The sequence below is a fragment of the Chelonoidis abingdonii genome, chromosome 3 (genome assembly GCF_003597395.2).
Source record: "Chelonoidis abingdonii isolate Lonesome George chromosome 3, CheloAbing_2.0, whole genome shotgun sequence".
NCBI lineage: Eukaryota > Metazoa > Chordata > Testudines > Testudinidae > Chelonoidis > Chelonoidis abingdonii.
In genome coordinates, this window is record NC_133771.1 from 112,429,340 (window position 1) to 112,451,875 (window position 22,536).

General features: G+C 38.8%; 1 protein-coding gene across 2 annotated transcripts in view; it reads left to right on the top strand.

The window, feature by feature from the left end:
• ADGRG6 (adhesion G protein-coupled receptor G6) overlaps positions 1-22,536 on the top strand; it is a 184,352-nt gene that overhangs the window by 126,439 nt on the left and 35,377 nt on the right. For both annotated transcript variants that reach the window (XM_032795001.2, XM_032795006.1), the window contains 7 exons: positions 1,928-2,070; positions 2,707-2,821; positions 7,601-7,662; positions 11,344-11,551; positions 12,140-12,305; positions 17,643-17,783; positions 21,527-21,643. In XM_032795001.2, coding sequence (XP_032650892.1) covers positions 1,928-2,070; positions 2,707-2,821; positions 7,601-7,662; positions 11,344-11,551; positions 12,140-12,305; positions 17,643-17,783; positions 21,527-21,643 — 952 coding nt within the window. The remainder of the gene's footprint in view (positions 1-1,927; positions 2,071-2,706; positions 2,822-7,600; positions 7,663-11,343; positions 11,552-12,139; positions 12,306-17,642; positions 17,784-21,526; positions 21,644-22,536) is intronic.

Consider the following 22,536-nt stretch of genomic DNA (forward strand, 5'->3'; position numbering starts at 1 on the left):
TGTTTCCTCATTGACATTTACATGAAAATTAGCCTACTATTTCACAAATTCACACTGCATTTTGTATTTCAATATCAAAATGTTCTTTGTCTGGGATCTGACTGCTACAAAAATGGAGGGAAATGATCAGCTCAGAACTGTGTTAATAATCAAGTTAGGGTGATTATTATCTATTACAGGTTGTTAACATGAGTCATTTCGTACAGCTTAATATTTGTAATGTATGTCAAAATATAAAGGAGTTCCATGTTACACAATATGTACAGCATATGCTGTAAGGGTTATCAAAAGCCAGATAAACAGAACAGTTTAGCAGATGTTCTTTATTAGTGCTGCATAATCAATGTTTCCTCCATGTAAATAGTCAGGATAACTAACCCATTTATAGCTGATCTATCATTACTCCTGCTGTTCTGTAGCCATTAGAGCATGGCTTTGATTGCTGAATGTCCAAAGTCACATTCTGATTAGCTGGTAGGGGGAAGAGGGGCTGAAACTGACATGCTCCTAGACAGGTCTCACTCTTCCTCTGAAATAAATGCCATAATAACCCCTTTACCACTGTCACCCTTGTGCTTCACAATGCACCCTAAGCACGTATCAATAGTCTGCTAATGCACAGCCTATTGAGGTTATAGCTGTGAATTAATATTCTGTTGAAGCCAATGGAATGTTAGGATGAACTTGGTAAGTGTGATAGCACAGCAGAGATGATCTTTCTAGAGGTATCTGTAATTCTTCTGCAGCAGTAACTCTACTGTGGCCACCCACATCCAAGGCAAATGTGTGACTAGTGACCAGGTTTAAACATTTGCTCAGCAATATAAAAGAAAAACTGTATATTTACTAGTGCAAGAGCAGAGAATAAATATTTCTATTTATATAAACAGTAAATATGTGCCTATTTGTGCACTGTATCTCTCAGCGTCCAAGGAGCCCATCATTGAGCCTGGCTCCTGGTTCAGTGTTTTGCCTTCCTACTACTAGCCTGGCACAGCCCTTGGACATCTTCTTGTTTCTCCTCTAAGCATTTTTCCTATACCTTGAGGTACTCACATATCTTGGTGAGGTTTTTGAGCATTGGCTGTTTATCCCTATGACCTGAACGTCTCTTTTGTCTTAGAACAAGACTGGCTGGGACCCCTCTTTTTATTTCACCATTCCATCTGAATGGCCAGCAATGATATTCTGCATCCAGAAAGTCCATGAGTCTGGACAAGGGGAGGATATTGTTCTAATTCCCACACAGGAGAGGGACCAAGGCTCAAGAAAGGATCAATGGGTTTCTGTCCCAAACAGTTATTACTATTCTACGACTACTTGTTTCTATTCGACTAAGCAGCCAATCTTTCCTAATTAGGGGGTAATATTTTCCAAAGTAACTAAATGATTTAGTAGCCAAATCTCGTTGACTTTCAATGGGACTTTGTTTCCTAAGTCACTAAGGACCAGATTTTTAAAAGTATTTAGGCACTTAAAGATACAGATAGTTCCCAAGTAGAGTTTTCAAAAGTATCTAGATGCTTTAGAAAATCCATCTAGCCACCTATCTGCATCTTTAGCTACCTAAATACCTTTCAAAATCTGACCCTTAGGCACTTCTAATATTTTTACCTTCGATCTTTTAGAGAACTGCCTTAATAATAGTAGCTGCTGGTGGGATTTCCCAACAGTGCCAGGTTTGGAGGGTTATGTGTGTAAGAGAAGGCTAATTTACAGGTAAGGAACAATATTTTCTGAGTTATTCCCTCCATATTGGGATAGACATGGTTTGCTCAGTCTCTCTCATGACATATAGAGATTAAAATATGGGCAGATACCTTCATCATAAATCTTATTTAAGCTGGTTGGATATTTTAATTTCAAAACCCTGATTCCTTTGTTATATCTCATTCTGATTCAAACACTGGGATAATTTTCCTTGCAGATTTATGGTTTGGGCTCTTCTGGTTTACAACTCTACCAACAACATCAGTTTAGAAGAGGAAGCCATCCGACAGAAACTCATAAGCAATAATGAAACCATAGGGGATGGACTGAGGGTCCATACAGTGGATGTTGATCCAGTAGGTAGGTAAAGACGTTTCAACTTTGCCATTCTTCAGGTTTTGTTTGCTTGCCCCAAAACAAGTCCCTTCCCCTGCTCCCCCTATTTAGTGAACACTAAAGGCTCTAACAATGGACTTCCCTATTGTACTGAATCATACAATATCAGAGTTGGAAGGGACCTCAGGAGGTCATCTAGTCCAACCCCCTGCTCAAAGCAGGACCAATCCCCAACTAAATCATCCCAGCCAGGGCTTTGTCAAGTCTGACCGTAAAAACCTCTAAGGAAGAAGATTCCAGCATCTCCCTAGGTAACCCATTCCAGTGCTTCACCACCCTCCTAGTGAAAAAGTTTTTCCTAATATCTAACCTAAACCTCCCACACTGCAACTTGAGACCATTACTTCTTTTTCTGTTATCTGCTACCATTGAGAACAGTCTAGCTCCATCCATCTCTTTGGAACCCCTTTCAGGAGGTTGAAAGCAGCTATCAGACCCCCCTCATTCTCCTTTTCTGCATGTTGCAGACACCCACTGGAGAAAAGATCTTTAACAGAATGGTAAAAAAAATGTGATGCAAGAGAGACTGATAAATTAAGCTATAATTTACTTGATAAAAGTTAAGATCTGTTCTCATTTATGTACATTGTTGTTTTGTAGAAAAATGTACAGCTGAAGAAAACCCTCTGAACTATTTCTGGCCAGATACCAGACCCACTGTAACCAGCTTTACATTGTGCCATGGGAGCTCAGTCCAGATTGCATCAAGAACATGGTAAGTAATCATGGAGACCTGTCAGAAGCATAGGTTGCAGGTTATATACTTTTGTGGTGCTCGGGCACCAGGAATATTCAGGGCCGGGGGCCCTGCTCCAGCAATATTTGGAGCTGGGTCTCTCCCTTGGCCCTGCCTGGATCAGGCCCTGGCCCCCACTCCCCTATGCATCTCTCCCTGCCGCCACATCTCTGCCTGAAACAAAGCGGTGCGTCCTCTCCTGTGCCTGTTTGTGCTGCTGGTGTAGCACATTCCTAGGTGGAGCAGTTCCCAGTAGAACTGCTGTCTGCTGCCCCAGGGTCCTAGCGCCCCCCATCCCTTAATGGCAGGGCAGGCTGCCCTTACCCTGCCCTTCCGCCCTAGCCCTGAGCCTCTCTAATGCCCCAACCCTCATCCCCCTGCACCCAAATCCTCTGCCCCAGCCCTGAGCCCCCTCCTGCATCATGAATCCCTCGTCCTCAACTCCACAGCCCTCACCCAACCTCTGCCCTAGCCCTGAGACCCATCCCACACCCCAAACCCCTCATCCTCAGTCCCACAGCCCTCACCCTTGCACTCCCTCCTATCCCCAAACTCCCTCCCAGAGCGTATACCCCCTCCCCCTTCCCACACACCCCTTCCCACCCCCAAACTCCCTCTCAGAGCCTGCACCCCTCATTCTCTTCTACACCCCCACCCCCAGCCCAGAGCCTGTACCCAAACTCTGTCCCAAAGCCTGCACCCCTCATCCCCTCCTGCACACCCACCCCCTGCCCCAGCCCAGAGCCTGCACCCAGCATCCAAACTCCATCCCAAAGCCTGCACCCTGCACCCCTCCTGCACCCTAATCCCCAGCCCAGGACCTGCACCCCAGACCTCCCTACCAAAACTCCCTCCCAGAGCCTCCCAGGTGGGGGCAGAGTCTGGGGGGGCAGAGTTGGGAGGGGCGGGTTCTGGGCACCGCCAAAATTTCTACAGACTTGCCACCCATGGTCAGAAGCTGTGAGCTGTCTAATGGCAAAACCAATATTCAGTATTCACATTTTAGTGTGTATGCCATTTAAATTGTGTCCGATTTAGTCCATGAATGGATCCATGTTATTTTAAAGTGAGGTTACTTTCATATTGTGACACATGCAGGCCCAAATAGCACAGAGAGGCACATGTTGTTGGAGTAGAGATATCTCCTTGATTAGTAATAACCAGGAAAAGATTCAAATAGACATCACTTCTTCAAGGTGTAATGAGACCTGCAAATATTATCTGGTCAAAAAATAACTATAATTGTATCTTCTTACCTAACAGATCTGCTTCCTGTTTATCTTCAAATCATTCTTTTATTTAACTGTCAAAAATAATGTTTTACTACAGCTAGTACTTCATAACCAATAGTAAACTGGATTCTAAACTGATTTGTCCATCACAGACAGTATTCTCAGCTGAATTCTGGTTGAAGAGGTTTATTTGGTAGGTTCTGAGACCTCTCATCTAGTTAAAGCAAAGTCAGACTCACATTAAATACTTTGAAAAGTGCACTAAAATGCGTAGATTTACAGAGACACTGGTTTTATGGCTCATTACAACAATTTGTAACACACCTGACTGCCTGCTAACCCTCCATTGTCCTACAGTATAGATATTAATCGCCTGTTTCATTTTAAGTGGTCTTCTACAGTGTGTGTGAACCACTTAGCAATCTGTTCCACCTTGTATTTAATTTGGACATTCTGGTTATCTTCCCCAGGCCTGAGGAAGAACTCTGTGAATCTCAAAAGCTAGTCCTTTCCACCAGCAGAAGTTGGACCAATAAAAGATATAACCTCACCTACCTTGTTTTTCTCATTTCCTGGGACCAACACAGCTATAGCACCAAAATGGGCAGTTTGGCAGTAGTTAGTAGTAGCAGGGAGTAAAGATGTGGCTAAGGCTTTAGGCTGGAGGTTTTAAGGTTTAGACTGGGGACTCAGGAGACTTAGGTTCAGTATTTGGCCCTGCCATAGACTTGCTGTGTGATCTTCAACAAGGCACTTAATATCTCCATGTCTCAGTTCCCCACCTGTAAAATGGGGGTAATAATCCTGCCTTTCCTCCATGTACTGGTCTGTCTTCTCTATTCAGACCATAAATTTTTCAGAGCACAGACACTCCTTTCCTGCATGTTTGTACAGTACCTATCACAATGAGGCTTTAATCTAGGCATGATGGTGATACCAATGATGGTAATAACTATAGTTAATATGATAGCCATAAGCAATAATAGAGGCTAATAATGAATACTTTTAAAGCCGTAAAAAGACCTGTCTGCCTACATTGTATCTGGAACATGCTCTGAGAAGGCTGATCCAGCTCTTTTACTTTCTGGAAACAACATGGCAACATGAATATCAGCCTCAAGGTTTTGTGCCAGACAGGAAAACAACCAGAGTTTATGTTTAACTAACTTACTTCCTCAGCCTGTTAATCTTGTACAAATACCATTAGGTTCTGACTGAACAACATTTGTTGCAAAGTAGTTGGGCCAGGGGTCACACTGTTTTGATGTGTGTGCCACTGAGTGACTACACATTGAAGCTCCTGGCCTTTACTGCCCCAGGACTGCTTATCTCTATTGCACACTCATTGGGGGCCTACACAATAACTTTGATTGTCAGCATAAAATATTTCTAATCCAAAATTTTTATTCTGCTTTGTAGTAGGCTTTTCTTGCCTAGCAGTCTCCAGTAACTCTTGCCAATACTGGGAATAAAAAGAAGCAGGCAACTACATGCGCAGCTGCTACATTGTAGAAACAAAAAGATACCAAAGATTTGTGTGTGTGTGGTTTACAAAGGATGAAATGCACAGCCAAAATATGTAAGCATTCTGCCATCTGGTGTGAAAATGGTGGGCGTGATTAAGTGAAAAATGACAGTGGAGCAGAAATTCAGTGACGTTTTGATCCCACCCCTCAAAAAAGGCTCAAATAGACAGCCTATGTACTTTAAACTGTCCCAGGCATGGAGGAAAATGTTAAATATAGTAATGTCTCTGTGACACTGGGTCCTAAGCAAACCCCACAGCAACAGAAGACTGATGTGGCCTGCAAACATTGTACAGTATGAATCGCAGATTTGGCAGCGCAGAGGTAACCAGGTGTTGGTTAGCACATCGGTGAAATCTACTGCCGTGCTTTTGATGATGTGTGGAACTCACATACTCAGTCATAGAAAAAATGTTAGAGGGACAATGTCAGGTTACAATTTATATTTCCCAAAGCTACATTAAAAAGCATTAAATATGCTATGTCAAGCACTCAGTAGTTAGGATATGCCAGAATTAAAGTTGCCTTAATTTGTCCCACTTGTGCATATGAGTTATGATACTGTCTTTTATTACAGGGCCATAGAGTGTTTTTTCCATAGTTTGGAAATATAATCCCTGGAAATAATCTATTGCTGTGAGGTTTTAATAACAGAATTTTTAAATGATTACTTATCAGTGATACTTTAACCTGGGGATACTTCTCAGATTTGTCACATACCCTTTATCACATCTTAGAAACCTGCCTGCCTGCTTATCCTTGCACAGGATCAAAGATGGCAGAATGTTTGTGTCCAGCTTTCTTGCAACTGTTCACACTGTTCTTACAGCCACTGCTTTTTTCATATAGGGCTGATTCAAAGCCTAACTAAGTTAAAGTTAAAATATAATGGCAGGATTTGGCACTTTATGTGAAAATTTCAACTACTCTTCAAAACATTTGGTCAGGACATATTAGGAAAGCTATAGACCACATAGGTGCTTTGATCACTCCTGAAATATAACTCTAGATCCTCAACTAGTGTAAATCCTCACTGCTTCATTGGAGACAATGTAACTATGGCAATTCACACCACGGAGGATCTGGCCCATGGAGCATACATTTTTTGCACTATTGTTGATGTCACTGGTTTTATACAACAATCAACCACAAATTCCCAATATCAGTCATATCTTTTGTGACAAAGTTCCTCCTCTACTTTGTGGTCCTGTGCTTACTGGCGGATTTGCTTACCTCAGATCTTCCTCTCTGGTGGAACCCACAGTCCAGGTCAACTCCTCCTGTATCTGATCAGGAATTGGGAGGTTGGCGGGGTACCCAGGCCCGCCCTCTACTCCGGGTTCCAGCTTAGGGCCCTGTGGATTGCAGCTGTCTGTAGTGCCTTCTGTAACAGCTGCATGACAGCTTCAACTCCCTGGGCGACTTCCCCATGGCTTCTTCCAACCACCTTCTTTATCCTCACCACAAGACTTTCCTCCTGGTGTCTGATAACACTTGTACTCCTCAGTCCTCCAGCAGCACACCCTCTCACTCTCAGCTCCTTGCGCCTCTTGGTCCCAGCTCCTCACATGTGCACCACAAACTGAAGTGAGCTCCTTTTTAAACCCATGTGCCCTGATTAGCCTACCTTAATTGATTCTAGCATCTTCTTGATTGGCTGCAGGTGTTCTAATCAGCCTGTCTTCCTTAATTGTTTTCAGAAAGTTCCTGATTGTTCTGGAACCTTCCATGTTACCTTACCGAGGGAAAGGGGACCTACTTAACCTGGGGCTAATATATCTGCCTTCTATCACTCTCCTGTAGCCATCTGGCCTGACCCTTTCACACTTGTTAATTTTTGTGGTAGTTTTGTTGCTTCCAGGACTGTAAATTAATGTAACATGATGCTGTGTAATTTACAAATGGATTTTGAAACATCCAGCTTTATTATGCTACATTATTCTGAATAATATGACAAGCTTTGCATAAATGCATATTCTGTCTTTTTTTTTCCTCCACAGTTTTTTAAACCCGCACAACTATACATCATACTGGGGCCAACCTGATCTTAGAAATTGCACAGGTAAGAGTATTGATATTCATCCTTTATCTAGGTGCAATTTCTCTACATCCCCTCTCCTCTGCAGGGACAATGTACACCTCCCCCCGAACTCTCCCATCACCCTCAACCAAGATGAAGAACATACCAAGAACTAAAGAATATACCAACATGTCATCTGAAGGTTCAAGTGGTGTATCTACAATAGCCCAAAACACTGAAGAAATAGTGTCTTCACAACCTAAAGGCAGTTTCTGATGTTTCTTAGTCAAACTTTTCCCATGTGTTGGTGCACCTCTTGCAAAAAAGATTAGAAAGAAGGAAAGCTTCCCACTGCTACAATTGATAAAACTGGAGGAGCTTAGTTTGCCAGACCAATCAACAAAGTAGATGCTGACAAACTACATGAAAAGGCTGCAAAACACCAAGCCTCTGGACTGCATCGACATGCAGAAAGCCTTATAAGCCAATCATTGTAAAAGCCAGTTTTAGAAGTACTGAATGAGGATGTTAAGAATGCTGCAGACACAACACCGTTTATGTAAATAAACACAGCTATTGGCATAATACTTTCTACGTAAGCAAGAGATACCTCACACTACAAACTGGAGGCCAATGTTAAGTTCATTGTCACTTGTTAACCCTGAAATTGGACACTGTTTCTGAACAAGATTGTCAAATGCTCACTGTCTTTCTGCAAGAAACTCAACTGACTGATTAAAAGCATGCAACGCAACAGTGAAAGACTCAGCAGTTGAAAAAGTGAAGAACTATCTCACCACATTCAAAACATTTGCATACATGACTGATGAATGCACCAATGCAAATTGGTATCAAGCATTAAGTCTTTACATATATTATCTCGATGTCAGTGGTAGGCCTGTAGATACATTTCTAGATGTTCAGGTTATAGAAGACACATCCGCTGCATGGGTGACAACCCACATCTTAGAGTTAAATGCTTGTAAATTGAACACTAAACAGATGGCTGGTTGTGCATTTGATGGAGCTGCAAACTTTTCTGGAAGACATGGTGGAGTACAAGCTTTTCTCAGAGAAAAGTGTAACCATAATCTCTCCTAAACACACTGCAGAGGCAACCTTAACTTTAGTATTCAAAAAGATAATGGAACAATTAATTAAGCAATAAATTTGCAAACACCTAGAAGATAATAAGGTGATAAGTAACAGCATGTCAAACCAATCTAAAAGCTTTCTTTGACAGGGTAACAAGCCTGGTGGATGGAGGAAGTGATAGATGTGGTATATCTTGCCTTTAGTAAGGCTTTTGATACTGTCTCAAATAACCTTCTCATAAACCAACTAGGGAAATACAACTTGGAGCTACTATAAGGTGAGCACATAACTGGTTGGAAAACTGTTCCCTGAGAGTAGTGATCAAAGGTTCACTGTCAAGCTGGAAGGGCATATCGAGTTAGGTCCTGTAGGGATAGGTTCTGGGTCTGGTTCTGTTCAATATCTTCGTCAGTGATTTAGTAATGGCATCGAGAGTACACGTATAAAGTTTGTAAATGATTCCAACTTGGGAGGGGTTGCAGGTGCTTTGGAGGATAGGATTAAAATTCAAAATGATCTGGACAAACTGGAGAAATGGTCTGAAGGAAATAGGATGAAATTCAATAAGTAATTAGGCTGTGATGTGATAGAGAATTTGAATAGAGTGGAATGTCATATGATGAATGAATGAGGATTTCACTTCAACTTCTTTTTTATCATCACTAGTGGATTAACCTGATCTTTGTGCTTTGTTTCCTGGGATGAAAGAAGTAGGAATTCATCTCTTGCTATCCCTCGTCACAACAACTCCAGTTCAGCATTCTTTTTCATCAGTGAATAGAATTTTGTGCTTTGAATAAAGTCTCCTTCTGCTTCATCATGTGAATGAACAAATGAGCATATCAGCTGAAGGACTGGAAGTACCATACACACAAGAAGCCACGAAAGATGAGCCCACTTCATTCAAGAAGTTCATTAACAGAGTTGTGAAAATTACAAGAAACCAAAAAGGATGTAGATATAATGCTTCACAGAAGGCCTGACTAGCCAACTTTAATATGTGTGATGATTTTAAAACAGGTGTTAAAGTAATAAAAGGGTTTTGAAACATTTTTCAATTTTTACTATGGTGACATACAGCCCATCTTTGCCCTCATGGTCTCATCCCCCTGTAAATTTTAACACACACCCCTAATTTCAATGCCTGGGTAAAATACTGTGGAGCATTCTTGTGGTGTTTGGTGGTTGGTTTCCTCACCTGATGCCAGTATGTCTCCCTCACTCATACTAAGTTGTTTCAATATTTAAAAAAAAATCAAAATAAATATAGAAAATCTATGAAAAAACAACAAATTGAATCCAGCCTATCCATGCCAGTCTCTGGATCAAATTCAGTCCCATGAGTTAAATTTTTATACCAAGACTGGGGGCAGGTGTTAATTTGCATCAAATTGACAGTCTGTTCCAGTCTGATTTTCCAATGTTTTGTGCCTGGGGCCTGATTCAAAGCCATTGAAGTCAATGGAAAGGATTCCAGTGGGCTTTGGATTGGACTCCTGGAGCCTTATTCTCATTTACACAAAGACAGCTTTATATCACATCGTTTTCAAAGTGGGAATAAATTACATTTATACTCATTTTATGGCCTTTTTACATGCCAGAGTAATGTAAAGGGCCTTAGTGTAAATTGGAGTCATGTTCTTTGTGTACACCAGTAGGTACAGTCATTGGAACATAGGAGTGCAGAATTCTTGTTTAGTAGCATTTTAAACCCAGTTTGAACTTATTTTGCACAGGTGTAAGTGACCATACAAGGGATAAGGCAGTGCAGAATCAGGCTCTCGGGTGTAAAATGAATGTAATGTTAGCCAGCGGGGCAATGGTGGTTGTATCTCAGGAAAAATAACAAATGTGTGAATGTAGATAAAGTGATTTGTTTATAGTTTTTTTCTCCTACATTCATCACTCTATCTCCTTAGCCTGTCAAATAATTTTTTCAGCACACTCGCAGAATGCCAATTTTTTTCAGATTACATGGCTTGACCTTTTATACTAGTTTTATGGCCAACTGATACCCAAAGTCTAATTTATACCACTATATGTATGTGGCCCACATTGCCACCATATTAAACACCCAATCTTGTCTGACCAGAAAAAGCCCTTGTATGAGATTTACTTGTCATGCCATTCATGCATAGGCTCTGGGTGAAATGAACTCAATAGAAAAATTCCAATTGACTTCAATAGAGTCAGGATTTTACTTTCTGAACCCAAAAAGGAGTTAAATTTCTCCTGGAACTGGGGCATCAGGAGACCCACAGTTTGGTCTCAGGGATGAAGGAGAATGTGGTTTTCCCAAAGAGAAAAAGAGTATAAGATAAGGGCAGGAAAGGAGAGAAGGGAAGGAAGTACTCTTATCTTCATTCTTTTTCCCCTCTTTTCTCTTCTTTCATTCATCCATTCTAATCTTTTCCTACTTTAAATGAGGATAAACCCAGATAAAATTAGTAAAAGAAAGAGGAAACAGAGAAGTACATTATATAAGTTCAGCTCGTCTTATATACTTTATGTTGATTGGTTATTATGTTTGTTCAATTAGCACTGAATACATTGTAAATCAACAAGCAGGAAGTGCTGTTCACATGTATCCCTTTCTCCTTCTGCTCTCTGTTACCAATGTTCTCACAGAAAATGCAGCTGATATAGCCAATCAACTTCTGAATCTCACTGGTGAAGGGCAGCAGCTGACCTCAGACAAAGTCAATGATGTTGTCCAGAAACTTAAAAAAATTGTGAACGATGAAGAAATTGATGCATCTTTGGGTTCTACTGTGGTGACAATTTTTTCCAATATTTTAACAAGTTCAGACAGTGTATTGGCAGCATCATCTTCTGAGTAAGTGTTTCTGAATTTGAGGGAGAAGGTTGAGAAAATGTTTTACTACCTGTAGGGACATGGGATCATAAAAACTTGAAGCTTTCTAAATAGAGATACACAAGCTACAGCCAACCTACCTTAGACTTTTGATTAAGTCCCCTGAAAGACATTTTTCCAAGGGACATATATCAAGTCTCAGAATTAAGGGGCTTGACAAAAAGTTAACTATTTTGATATAATAAGTGAAACTGTAATATGAATTTAAATATTATTGGAATATTGTTCTGTAGCCAGAAATGACAGACAGACAGATCCTTCCATAGTGAAAATCAGCATAAATACACTGGTTTCAATAGCTATGTTGATTTACAAAATTTGAGGCTCTGGCCCAGAGAGATCAATTTATCAAATCTCCTGCTGGGTTTACAAAAATTAGTGTCAGAAATGGACTCAACCTCACAAGAGTAATTTTCTTTCCTGATGCTGTATTACTGGTTTCATCATTATTTTTCTTTCTTCTCATCTCTTCTGTTTTGTTTATATGTATATAGATAGATATAGATATATAAAAACAACATTTTTGTTTATAATTTTCTTTGTTTTTAGAGCTTTAAAAACTATTGATACTTTAGCCTTAAAGATTCAGTTCACTGGACCATCCATGAGCATCTCAACTCGGAACCTGGCACTTGGAGTTTCTTCTATTAATTCAACTTCATTTAGTGGATCCTCCTTCAGTGTTGGTCCCCAGAACAATGCTTCAGATTTTCAGGTACAGAACAGACATTTACACTGGAACTCAAAATGTTAAGAATTATTACTTATTATTTATTAGGTATGATACAGGAGCACTGAACCCAGTTGGGAGTATTGTTTACCTTTTCTCCTGCATTCTTTCAAATAGCTTAATTTAGTATAGCTCTACCTCGATATAACGCTGTCCTTGGGAGTCAAAAAATCTTACCGTATTATAGGTGAAACCGTGTTATATTGAACTTGCTTTGATCCACTGGAGTGCGCAGCCCCTTCTCCCCCCGGGAGCACTGCTTTACCGCGTTGTATCCAAGTTCATGTTATGTCGGGTGGCGTTATATCGAGGTAGCGGTGTACTTCCATGAGTTATAGGAAATCCAGACCAAATTGTGACTGTTACAAATTTAAATGTTTTGATGACATATTTGAAACTAGCTCCATTTTTTCATCTACTTGGAAAAATGAGGAGGGAAAATATCCTCTATTAATCTTCTGTACAACTCGTCTCCTGAATTAGACTTTGGCAATCTGTTAGCCAACACACATTTAACAGCCCCATATGATTGTCACTTGTAACTACCGTTTACAAATAACTGATGATGTTTCTTCAGTTAAGTGTTGCTTTACTGATATAAAAACAGCTGATGATATTGGTATCTCTGCCTATAAAAATAATATTGTTTATTTCATACATCATGTTGCTGTGGACCAGAAGTTCCTACAAAATATTTAGCAAGCATTAAACCGAGGGCAATTTCACTATATCAACAAAATGCCACACCTGCTTTGTTACACACTTCTAAGTGAGCGAAAAATGGTGAATTTCAGACTTCCAATAATGTGTCACTATTGTATCTAAAATTCTTCTTAGAGATGACCAAAAGATGTTGATTGACCTTTAGTGTATCTTAGTGTCATCCATGAAAAATAATGAAACATGGGTGTTCTCATCTCAGACATAGAGATGGATTATATATTTTTACCTCTTAGATCTACATATATTCTGTGATGTAATTTTAAACAGAACTAAGTATTCGAAGTTTCCTAAGCAGAAGTCTGCATTCAGTCCTCCTGCAGAGTAAATCCAAGATGATATCTACATGAAGGACTTCATCGGTATTGTGGTACAAGCTTTCATGGATCAATATGGAAACCTCCAACAGTTTTTGAATAATTCTGCTTACTCTGAGCCAAACCCTGAGTTCTGCTGTGCACATGCATCTTCCATTAACTCCAGCAGGAGATAAATGTTCACCAACTCTTTGATTTTGGCTTCAAGTTGTTAAATGTCTTTTTCCTCACAACATCCCTGTGAGCTATTCCCATTTGTTACAGATAGGGAACTGAGGCGCAGAGAGACTAGAGGCCAGATTTTTAATGGTATTTAGGTGCCTAAAAATGAAGATAGGCAACTAGTAGGATTTTCAAAAGCCCTTATGTACCTCACTCTCATTAAATCCCACCAGGCACTTGTCTGCTTCTTTAGGCACATAAATACATGTAAAAATCTGGCCCTAAGTGACTTGACTAAGATCGCACAGGAAGTCTGTGGCAGAGCAGGGAATTTCTCTTGAGTTCTTTAGTGCCCTAACCATGAACTATCATGTCTCTCCCACTGGACCACGTGCCAAACACATAGTCTCTGTGTAAGTCTGCAGTGTAGGTGAAGGTAGGTGAGAGGAGAAAAAAAAACACAATAAAAATCTTTCTATTATAAACAAATAATCAGACCTGAGGAGCTAATTTCATAATTTAAACATAAAGTTGTGCTTAACAGTTAAATGCAAATCATTACAATATAGTGTAACAGAATAATTTTGCTGTAATATATATGAGAAACTAAATTCTCTGTTGGTGTAAACTTGCTATTCCTAATAAATAACTTGTCATTTCTGTAAGTACCATGCAAATTTATGGCAAGATGTATATGAATAACAGTATCATAAAATATTATAGTATTTTTAAATATTGTTCATATTATCTTCTGGAGCTAAAATTCAAAGGATCAAATTCTCTGCAGGTGTAAGTAGGCCCCATGACATTTATTTTAATGGAGTTTCACTCATTTTCACTCACAGAATTTTGCCCATTTTTCTCCAGATCAAATTTAGCATAAATGGATGAGGAAGTTCTGTGATTAATAAAGCTTGATTGCTGAGTCTTATAAAAGAAAAGGAACAGTTATCATTCAGTTTTCACCTTGCATTTATGGAGGTGAAAGGAAAAATTCTACATTTAGATCTGGGATGTCCTGCATGTGTAATAACAAATACCATCTGTGGCATGAGGACATCCAGGAATATTTTCTTGCCCTGGAATAATTTATTACAGGATTGTTTAAATAATAATGAAATCCAGATTGTGCCATAAGAAAAGACAAGTTCATTGGAACACTGAGTTGGTTTTCCAACTTTTACACTTCCAACAGCTTATTGACAATTCTTAGCCCCTTCCCCATCAACAATTTCCTCAACATCTGTGGTCACAGTTTATATTTCCATGCTTATTTGGCAAGAATTTTTCTCTCCTCTCTGGGTGGAGATTCCCTTTCACAAGATCAAGAACTTCTACCAAATATTGTGATGATCTTTAGGGAATCTTAAAAACCTCAAGCTACATGTTTTATTTTTTTCCCCTCTTAAGATGGATATCAAGCAAATCTATCCACAGCAGCTTGAAGAAATTGTACTTCAGTCAAGTATCTTTACAGTCTTGCCAAATCTTTGACTGTTAGCATTTGGGAATTCATTTTGTTAAATTGGTCCTGTAATATATCCCTATTTTTAGAGAAACCTCTTCCATTCTCTTCACTGAACCTAATAAGACATCTCTAGTAGATGCAGAGTTTCTACTAGCCTTAGCCAAATTATTCTTTGAAGACAATTTACCAGATGAATTTCACCCTGTATTCTGTCTGTCTGTCAGGTATTATTCCTAAACAGCTTGTGATTTTTACAAATGTGTGTGTTCTTCACAAATGCTTGATAAACAGTTTGTGAACGGAGCCTGTATGTCTTGTAGTTCTGTAGCCTATGTTTTGGTTGCTATTGCTATTTGCACCCTCTGAGTTATCATACATGTGATTGGTTGACATAAGCTTATAAACAGTGGGAGTCCCCTGTAATGATCCTATATTATCTATGAACCACTGATAATTATTCAAATCAGTTGTGGGAATAATAAGTTCTTTCCAAAATGGCTGCAGAAGCTGTAATACATTCACATATTTCTTTGCTATTTTAATGTCCATGAGCGTTGTTGTCAATAAATATTCACTCTTTCAAATGTTTACAGTAAGCAGATAATAAGGGTTGCAAATACCAATGTGTCATTCACAAGAGTATTTATGAATACATTTTTTTCTGTTGGCCAGTTCTATTTTCCTGTTTAGAGATGGGTTTCTATAGATAAAGTTACCAGACACAATGAAGTATTGTAGGTTCCGAAATCTCCTGGGCCAAGACAACTCTTGAAAGAACGTTCCTGAGGGAATAATATAGAGGTTTACCCAATGACAGTATAATTTCTTTTGTTTACAAAAGTTCTTTCAACAAGGTCAAGTCTTCTAGTCGTTAGGCCTTAAATACCAACCATAGCGCTTTTGACCTTTTCAGTCCCGGCTAATGGTTCTGTTGAATTTCTAAACTAGTGTAATATATGTTTATATTCATAGGCACTCTTACAATATTTCCCATGTCTACTTGTCTGCTAATTTCAGTGTCTGCTCAAAAGGTTGTAAGTCTCTTGCCTCTTCCACTGTAGTTACAAGAAAAGAGGAGGCTCTCAGATATATGACAGTGCTGACTGTCGAAATAAGGACCTGATTGTATGGACTGATGGATTGATTGACAGAGTGGCTTCTAGCTGTTGGCCACATTCCTGTGTAGTCTATCCTTATTCTGACTCCAAGGAATTTCTTATTTTTGCCATATCTAGTTGGTGACCCTAAATGTAATTGAAAAAATCTTTGTATTTTTCTTCCCCAGATTGTTTCACACGGAAACTGGACATGCTGATAAGCTATTACAGAATTCAAAAGGGAGAGAATTAAATCTTTTCTAAATGACAAACAACGACATTAATCTAGCACTATTGTTACTATGCATTAGTCAGTATAAACAGAATTCCACAAGGAAACATGTCGTTTACTCACCAATTTTGAATGAGTTATGTAGAAGCTGCTAAATGGAAACATTTGTTGCTCTCATGGGAAAATGACATATTTAAATATGGTGAACTAAAAATCCACCTTCCAGCAATTTACATATATATATCAAAAAGTCACCACAACACAATCTTAACAAAAAACTGCGGGAAAAATGTCCATTAATGCTCTTTTATTTCAGTGTTGTTTATTAACATAAAATGGCTAAAAATGTCTCTTAAGACAAGTTAAATATAGCCAGGGCCCATCTATTCTGTGATTTGGTAGAGTTTGCCACAGAATCAACCCCTTAATACAGAATTGTGCTCCAGGTCAAAGCTTTCATTTTATATAGAAAAATATTTCTAGCCCATATGGTTGTGAAGAAAATATTCTAAGGCTTTGCTTACACTGGAAATCCTGCACCCTTTTTCCCAGCAAAGGGGTAGGTGTACTGGTGCTTGCAGCACTCTAAGCGCTAATGTGGATAGCAGCCAGCATTAATTTTCATGATTCAATAGTAAAAATGCCTGAACCCTGCCCATACTGGTGCTCACTTTGCTTCTAGCCCCAGCACAGCCACACTGCTGCTAGAAAGTGGGACATTTTCTAGTGAAGACACATCAAAACATGAAGTAAGTGTAAACTGAAGCAGTGTTGTGTCCCTGAAACAATGGCCCAGCTCTGCAACAATGGCCAAGAGTACAAAACATTCCTCGCAAAGGCAAAGTTGGTCAGTGCGCTCCCTTACTGCTTCATTGTTCTTCTGGGCATAAGTGAGAGCAACATGAAGGGCGCTGTAAATTACCCTCACTGCTCTGGACCCCAAGGGATCAATACAGCAGCTGGAGATTAGCTTTGTCTACTTCTTGAAGCTATTTGGGCACAGGAACTATCTTTTTGTTCTCTGTTTGTACAGCACCTCACACATAGGCGCCCTGGTCCATGATTGGGCTCCTATGTGCTACAGTAAGACAAATAATAATATGTCTCAAGCCTGGACTCCTACAAGAGAGATGTAAAAACATACCAGAACATTATTTTGGACTGTATCAATCCTCATCTAGCGCCATGCTATATTTATGCTAATAGTTATTGTAGTCTTATGTTCAAATCACATTTGACACTATTGCAGGGAGTGTGTGCAGATTCAGTGGACTTTGGTTGATTTCATTTTTGTCTGACCTGCTCTTTCCTCTTTTTATACAACAGTTAGATTTTGACAAGACTCAAGGAAATGCCCTGGCTTCTGTTGTTCTGCCCTCAAGTTTATTGAAGAATTTAAGTCAAGATGAGTTTGAAGCTGTATCTAGGGCTCAGTTTACATTCTTCAACAAAAATGGACTTTTCCAGGCAAGTACAAATATGCTTGAACCAATTTCACATGGACTAAAGTAAGTGAGCCTGCCAAAGTAAAATCACTTTGCAATATTTCATGTGTTATAGAAATGATATGGTAGTAGTAGAGATAGGCATTGGGAATAAATATTGCATATTAATAATTACTAGATTACCACAGTATTTAGGTTATACATTACGTCAAAGATCTTACTGGAATTCTAAGGAAAGTTTCCTTCTGCTCATAATAGTCTAGAAGGAATTGATATTCAAGTGGTCATAGGCATAGATTGGCATAGCTCCGCTGTGTTCAGTTGAGCCACACTGTTTTACACCAGCTTGGCATTGAGCCTAAAATTATTTCTCTTCCTTTTTTTTTAAGTGATCAACCAGGGTGAAATTTACCCCTGTGCAGAAGATCAGCACAAGGCCAATGTACCAGTTAAATCCCACTGATACCTTTGTGTGGGTACTTTGCACAGGGGTTAATTGCACCGATACGAGAGCATGTTAATTTTACTGTTGACCATCACAGATACGCCTTCTCAATCCAGATATAGTGTGTTTACACCTCATATACAGGTCTTCTGAGAGGAAATGGTTACTCTATAAGGTTAGTGATATTGAGATCGGAGAACTGAGGGGATCTAGTTATTTTGTTTTTCTTTAAGTCTGATCATGTGATAATCACTTTCCAGGTCTTCATGCACCAATGAGTTAGGAAGATCTTCACAACTGAAAAAAATCACTCTACATTCAAAAGATATTGTATTCATTCAGAAGCAAACATGGCTTTCATAATGAACAGTGTTTTTGGCTTGAGTTCATTTTCGCATTAGTATTTCAAATGACCTTTGGCTCTTGTGCATCCTCAGGACTCTGTGGTATTGTGTTGTGTGTATATTATCATTTTTATTGGCACTGTATTGAGATACTTGAGATAATCTAGGCTAGCAAAATACATGTGACCCATAGTTGCATTCTGAAATACACCCTGCGGTATCTGCAGATGTGAGTCAAGAAAGCAGAAGCATACAACAGTAGGTTTTGTCATAATGATACAAAATCCATACAATGATAAAACATTCTATCTTAATAAATAGCACTAAGCTTGGTCTTCAGAAGCTCCATCATGACTAATCATGGTTTCTTCATATTTTATATTAAGGGGCAAAGTTCAACCATAATGATTGTGACTTACAATTAATGATACCCTCTCGAAAGACAAATGACACTCCTGATGCCAGAGTAGTATATAATTGATCTGTCTGACTTCCTCCCGTGTATTCCTGAGTTGTACTAGAATGTGTTTGTCAGTAAGAAAGATATATTTGATAGGAAGACAATAAAGACGTAGAGCCGCAGGAATACTGCAAGCAATTTTTTCAGGAATAGTTTTCTTTTTTAAACAATTCGTTTAGGCAGCCTAGGTGTGCTGGGTCAGACGTTTGAGAAAGTGAGCATGTAAAAAACATATTTTCCATTTGCACATGTGAGCATTTATGCATTCATCAGACCATGAAACAGAAACAATAACTTGTGACCAGTCACAAGTAGCCAAGGTTTCAATCCTTTGAGGAGCTCTGACCTCTTCACCGATGCGGAAGACTTTGCAGCACAAACAGTGAATACAGACGCTCCCTGACTTACGCAAACGTTCTGTTCCGGAACGCCTTGCATAACGCGAATTTTGTGTAAGTCGGAAGTGTATCTCCGACCATTACAAACACCAAAAAAAAAAACCCTCCTACTTCTAGCTTATGGAACTTTTTCCATAAGCTCAGATTTGTGTACGTTGGGTTTACGTAACTCGGGGAGTGTCTGTACTGAACACTCACTGAGAACTCTTGACAAGCCATCCAGAATTTTTTTTAAAAATGTCAAAAACTTATGTTAAATTTTTTTGAGCCATAAAAATGTTTGAGGAAATCACAGTGTGTTCACACATGTCCTAAACACAAGAGACTAAATGCCCTAGCTAAATCACGTGAAGAGTTATTTACCATTCTGTAAGGAGAAGTACTAGAAGAGGAAGAGGAGGGTCTCTTTCTGGAGGTGGCTAAATGGATGCACGAAGAGAAAATTCTCATTTCAAAATGTCAGCCTAATCCAGACTAACATTCCTATCTTTCCTTGGAGTACTAATATTATACTGATACTATATTAATAATAAGACCACCTCATTCTTGTATAGTGTTTTTCATCTCTAGACCTCAAAGCACTTTTAAACAAACAACATCAGTCCTTGTGCTATCGAAAGATAGTCAAATACCTTTTCATGAAGAGGCTTCCAAAGAGCACTCAATGCTGCTTGATTATTTCAGCTAGTTTATACTGGATTCTGATTATGAAGACAATTAAATAATGGTCACTTCCTATACAAATAAACTACAATATAAAATAATCTGCAGAACATCTCAGTCAACAGAAATGTACTGTTTGGTGCACGAAGCATTTTCTTTTCTTAGTGTAAAAATATGTAATGAATGCACAGTTCAAAATTTTTAACAAAAATCTCCACTGGTGTTGGCTATGCCATTTCTCTATTTGAGAGAATGCTAATTTGTATTTGGTGCTATTACCTTACACTCCACTATAATTATCTTGCTTTTTAAGGTTTATATGAAAACTTGATTTTAAAAGACTCTATTTTGAGCCTATGAAGATAGTATTTTAAAATGGTACAGTCTATATGAATTGTATTGAATACTATATAAATACTCAACATTTCCTCTCAGACCCCTGTAATAGTTCCAGCCACATAATCCTTTCATTTTTATACCTCTTTTATTCTTGTGCCTAAAAGCTTTTCCCCAACCTTAATTCAGTCCAAACTAGTATCATAAGAAGAAATATTACTTATATTTTATTTTAATTTACAGATGTCTCTTATCCCCTCTTAACGAAGTGTGGCAAGAAGACTTCAAATGGCCTTTTGAAGTCTAGCCTCCAATTTTTTTACTAAGTGGTCGATCCAAAGCCCACTGAAATCAGTGGGAGTCATTCCACACGCTTCATTAGGCTTTAGATCAGACACTAAAACCTGAGAGGTAGATTTGTCACCTTTTGTTGTGTGAACATAAATAGATTTGTGAAAATGTGACTCATCTCTCTATGCCTTTTCAGAGCAGGTTAGGAATAGCACTGAGTCAGTAATAAAGTCATGCTCCTATCAAAATTACCACCAAATAGGACTGTGTTGGAAATATTGTCTCTTACTATATTGTCACTTAGAACTTTTTTTTCACATCTTATGTTGCTTCATGACCACTTGCTGCCAGGTAGTGTATAATACTGAAGGTGGTGAATAGATCATGTTAATATTATATGTAATGCCAAAAAAAAGGAACCACCTCACTCTCCCAGAGGCTGTTTTGTCAATATGATAAAAAAGCTGCAGTTCATTCTTGGTTAGGGAAATGATCTAATTATATCACAACTTGTTATCAGTTAGCATTGTTTGAGGTATAACGGTGGTTGGCCATCAAACAAAGTGATTTAAGAGAGAAATTTTATGGAAATTGCCTTACAATCTGCCCTTAATTATGTGCTTGTGTATGTTTATGATAATAACGGAAATAGCAAAGGAAAAGCTGTAATTTGATCTTACAAACAGGATGTTCTTATAATGGATGGTCTTAAGTATAAAAGTGCTGACAGTTTATTTATTCTGGCACACTGCGAAAATAAAATCATCTTCTCTGGCTAGTGTATTTGATGCTCTGATAATATTTATTGCATTTTTTAATCTTTCAAAGGATGCAGAAATGAATGCCAATTTAACCAGTTTTGTAGTGGCATGCAGTATTGGAAATGTTACCATCCGGGACCTTCAGGATGCTGTCAAAATTACAATTAAACATACCCTGTTCCAGGTAAGAAAAAACTGGTGTAACCAGAGGTAAAAAATTTCAAATTGTATCTGGCAGTGGTAGAATCAGTGGTAGAAAGATTATCATTGGTTTTGTTGGGTTTGGGGAAAGATTCCAGTAGAGAGGAAAAAAATCACATTTATTAACAAATACACAAAAAATCCAGTGTTTAATAATCATTTAAAATGTAGGTAATTCAACCTATCCCTGCTGTAGTTTCCAAGCTTCTTATACTTGATACTTAATCAGATGGACTCATAATTTGTGTCAATATTTATTGTTCAAGGGAACTTCAGGTTGATGTGGATTCTTTGACCAGACATGGACCATTTTATTAATTGTACCTCAAGGAATTTTGTTATTTCTTCGTTTTGTGCAAAGAAACAAAGGACCATTACAAAGTGACCAATATTACTGATGGGAAAGGAGAGCCCAGAAAAATCAGTCTTTTGTCATGTTTTATTTATTAGTTTTTTTAAAAAATCCCCATTGGGCTCTCATTTATGCTGCTGTAAACCAAGAGAAACTCCACTGGAGGCAATGGAGTCACACTGGTGTCAAACTCTTTAGGTGAGGATAATCAGGACCATTGACCTTGGGGAAGGGGAAGAGGAAATAATATTTCATATTTCAGTTAGCTTAGACTAGCTACTTATTATGAAATCTACTTCCAGGTCAGACTAGATGGCCTCGAAGTGGATTCAGTAAGTTATTCCCTTCAATTTTTACCCATCATTGGATGCCAGTTACTTGGCGAGTCCCTTGGGGAGACCCCAAAGGAAGCGAACAAGCAGAAGAACTTCTACTTAGGCCTTGTCCTTGCAAAGACTTCATACGTATGCTTGACTTCAATGAGATTACTTACAGTGTGTAAAGTTATGCATGTGTATAAATCT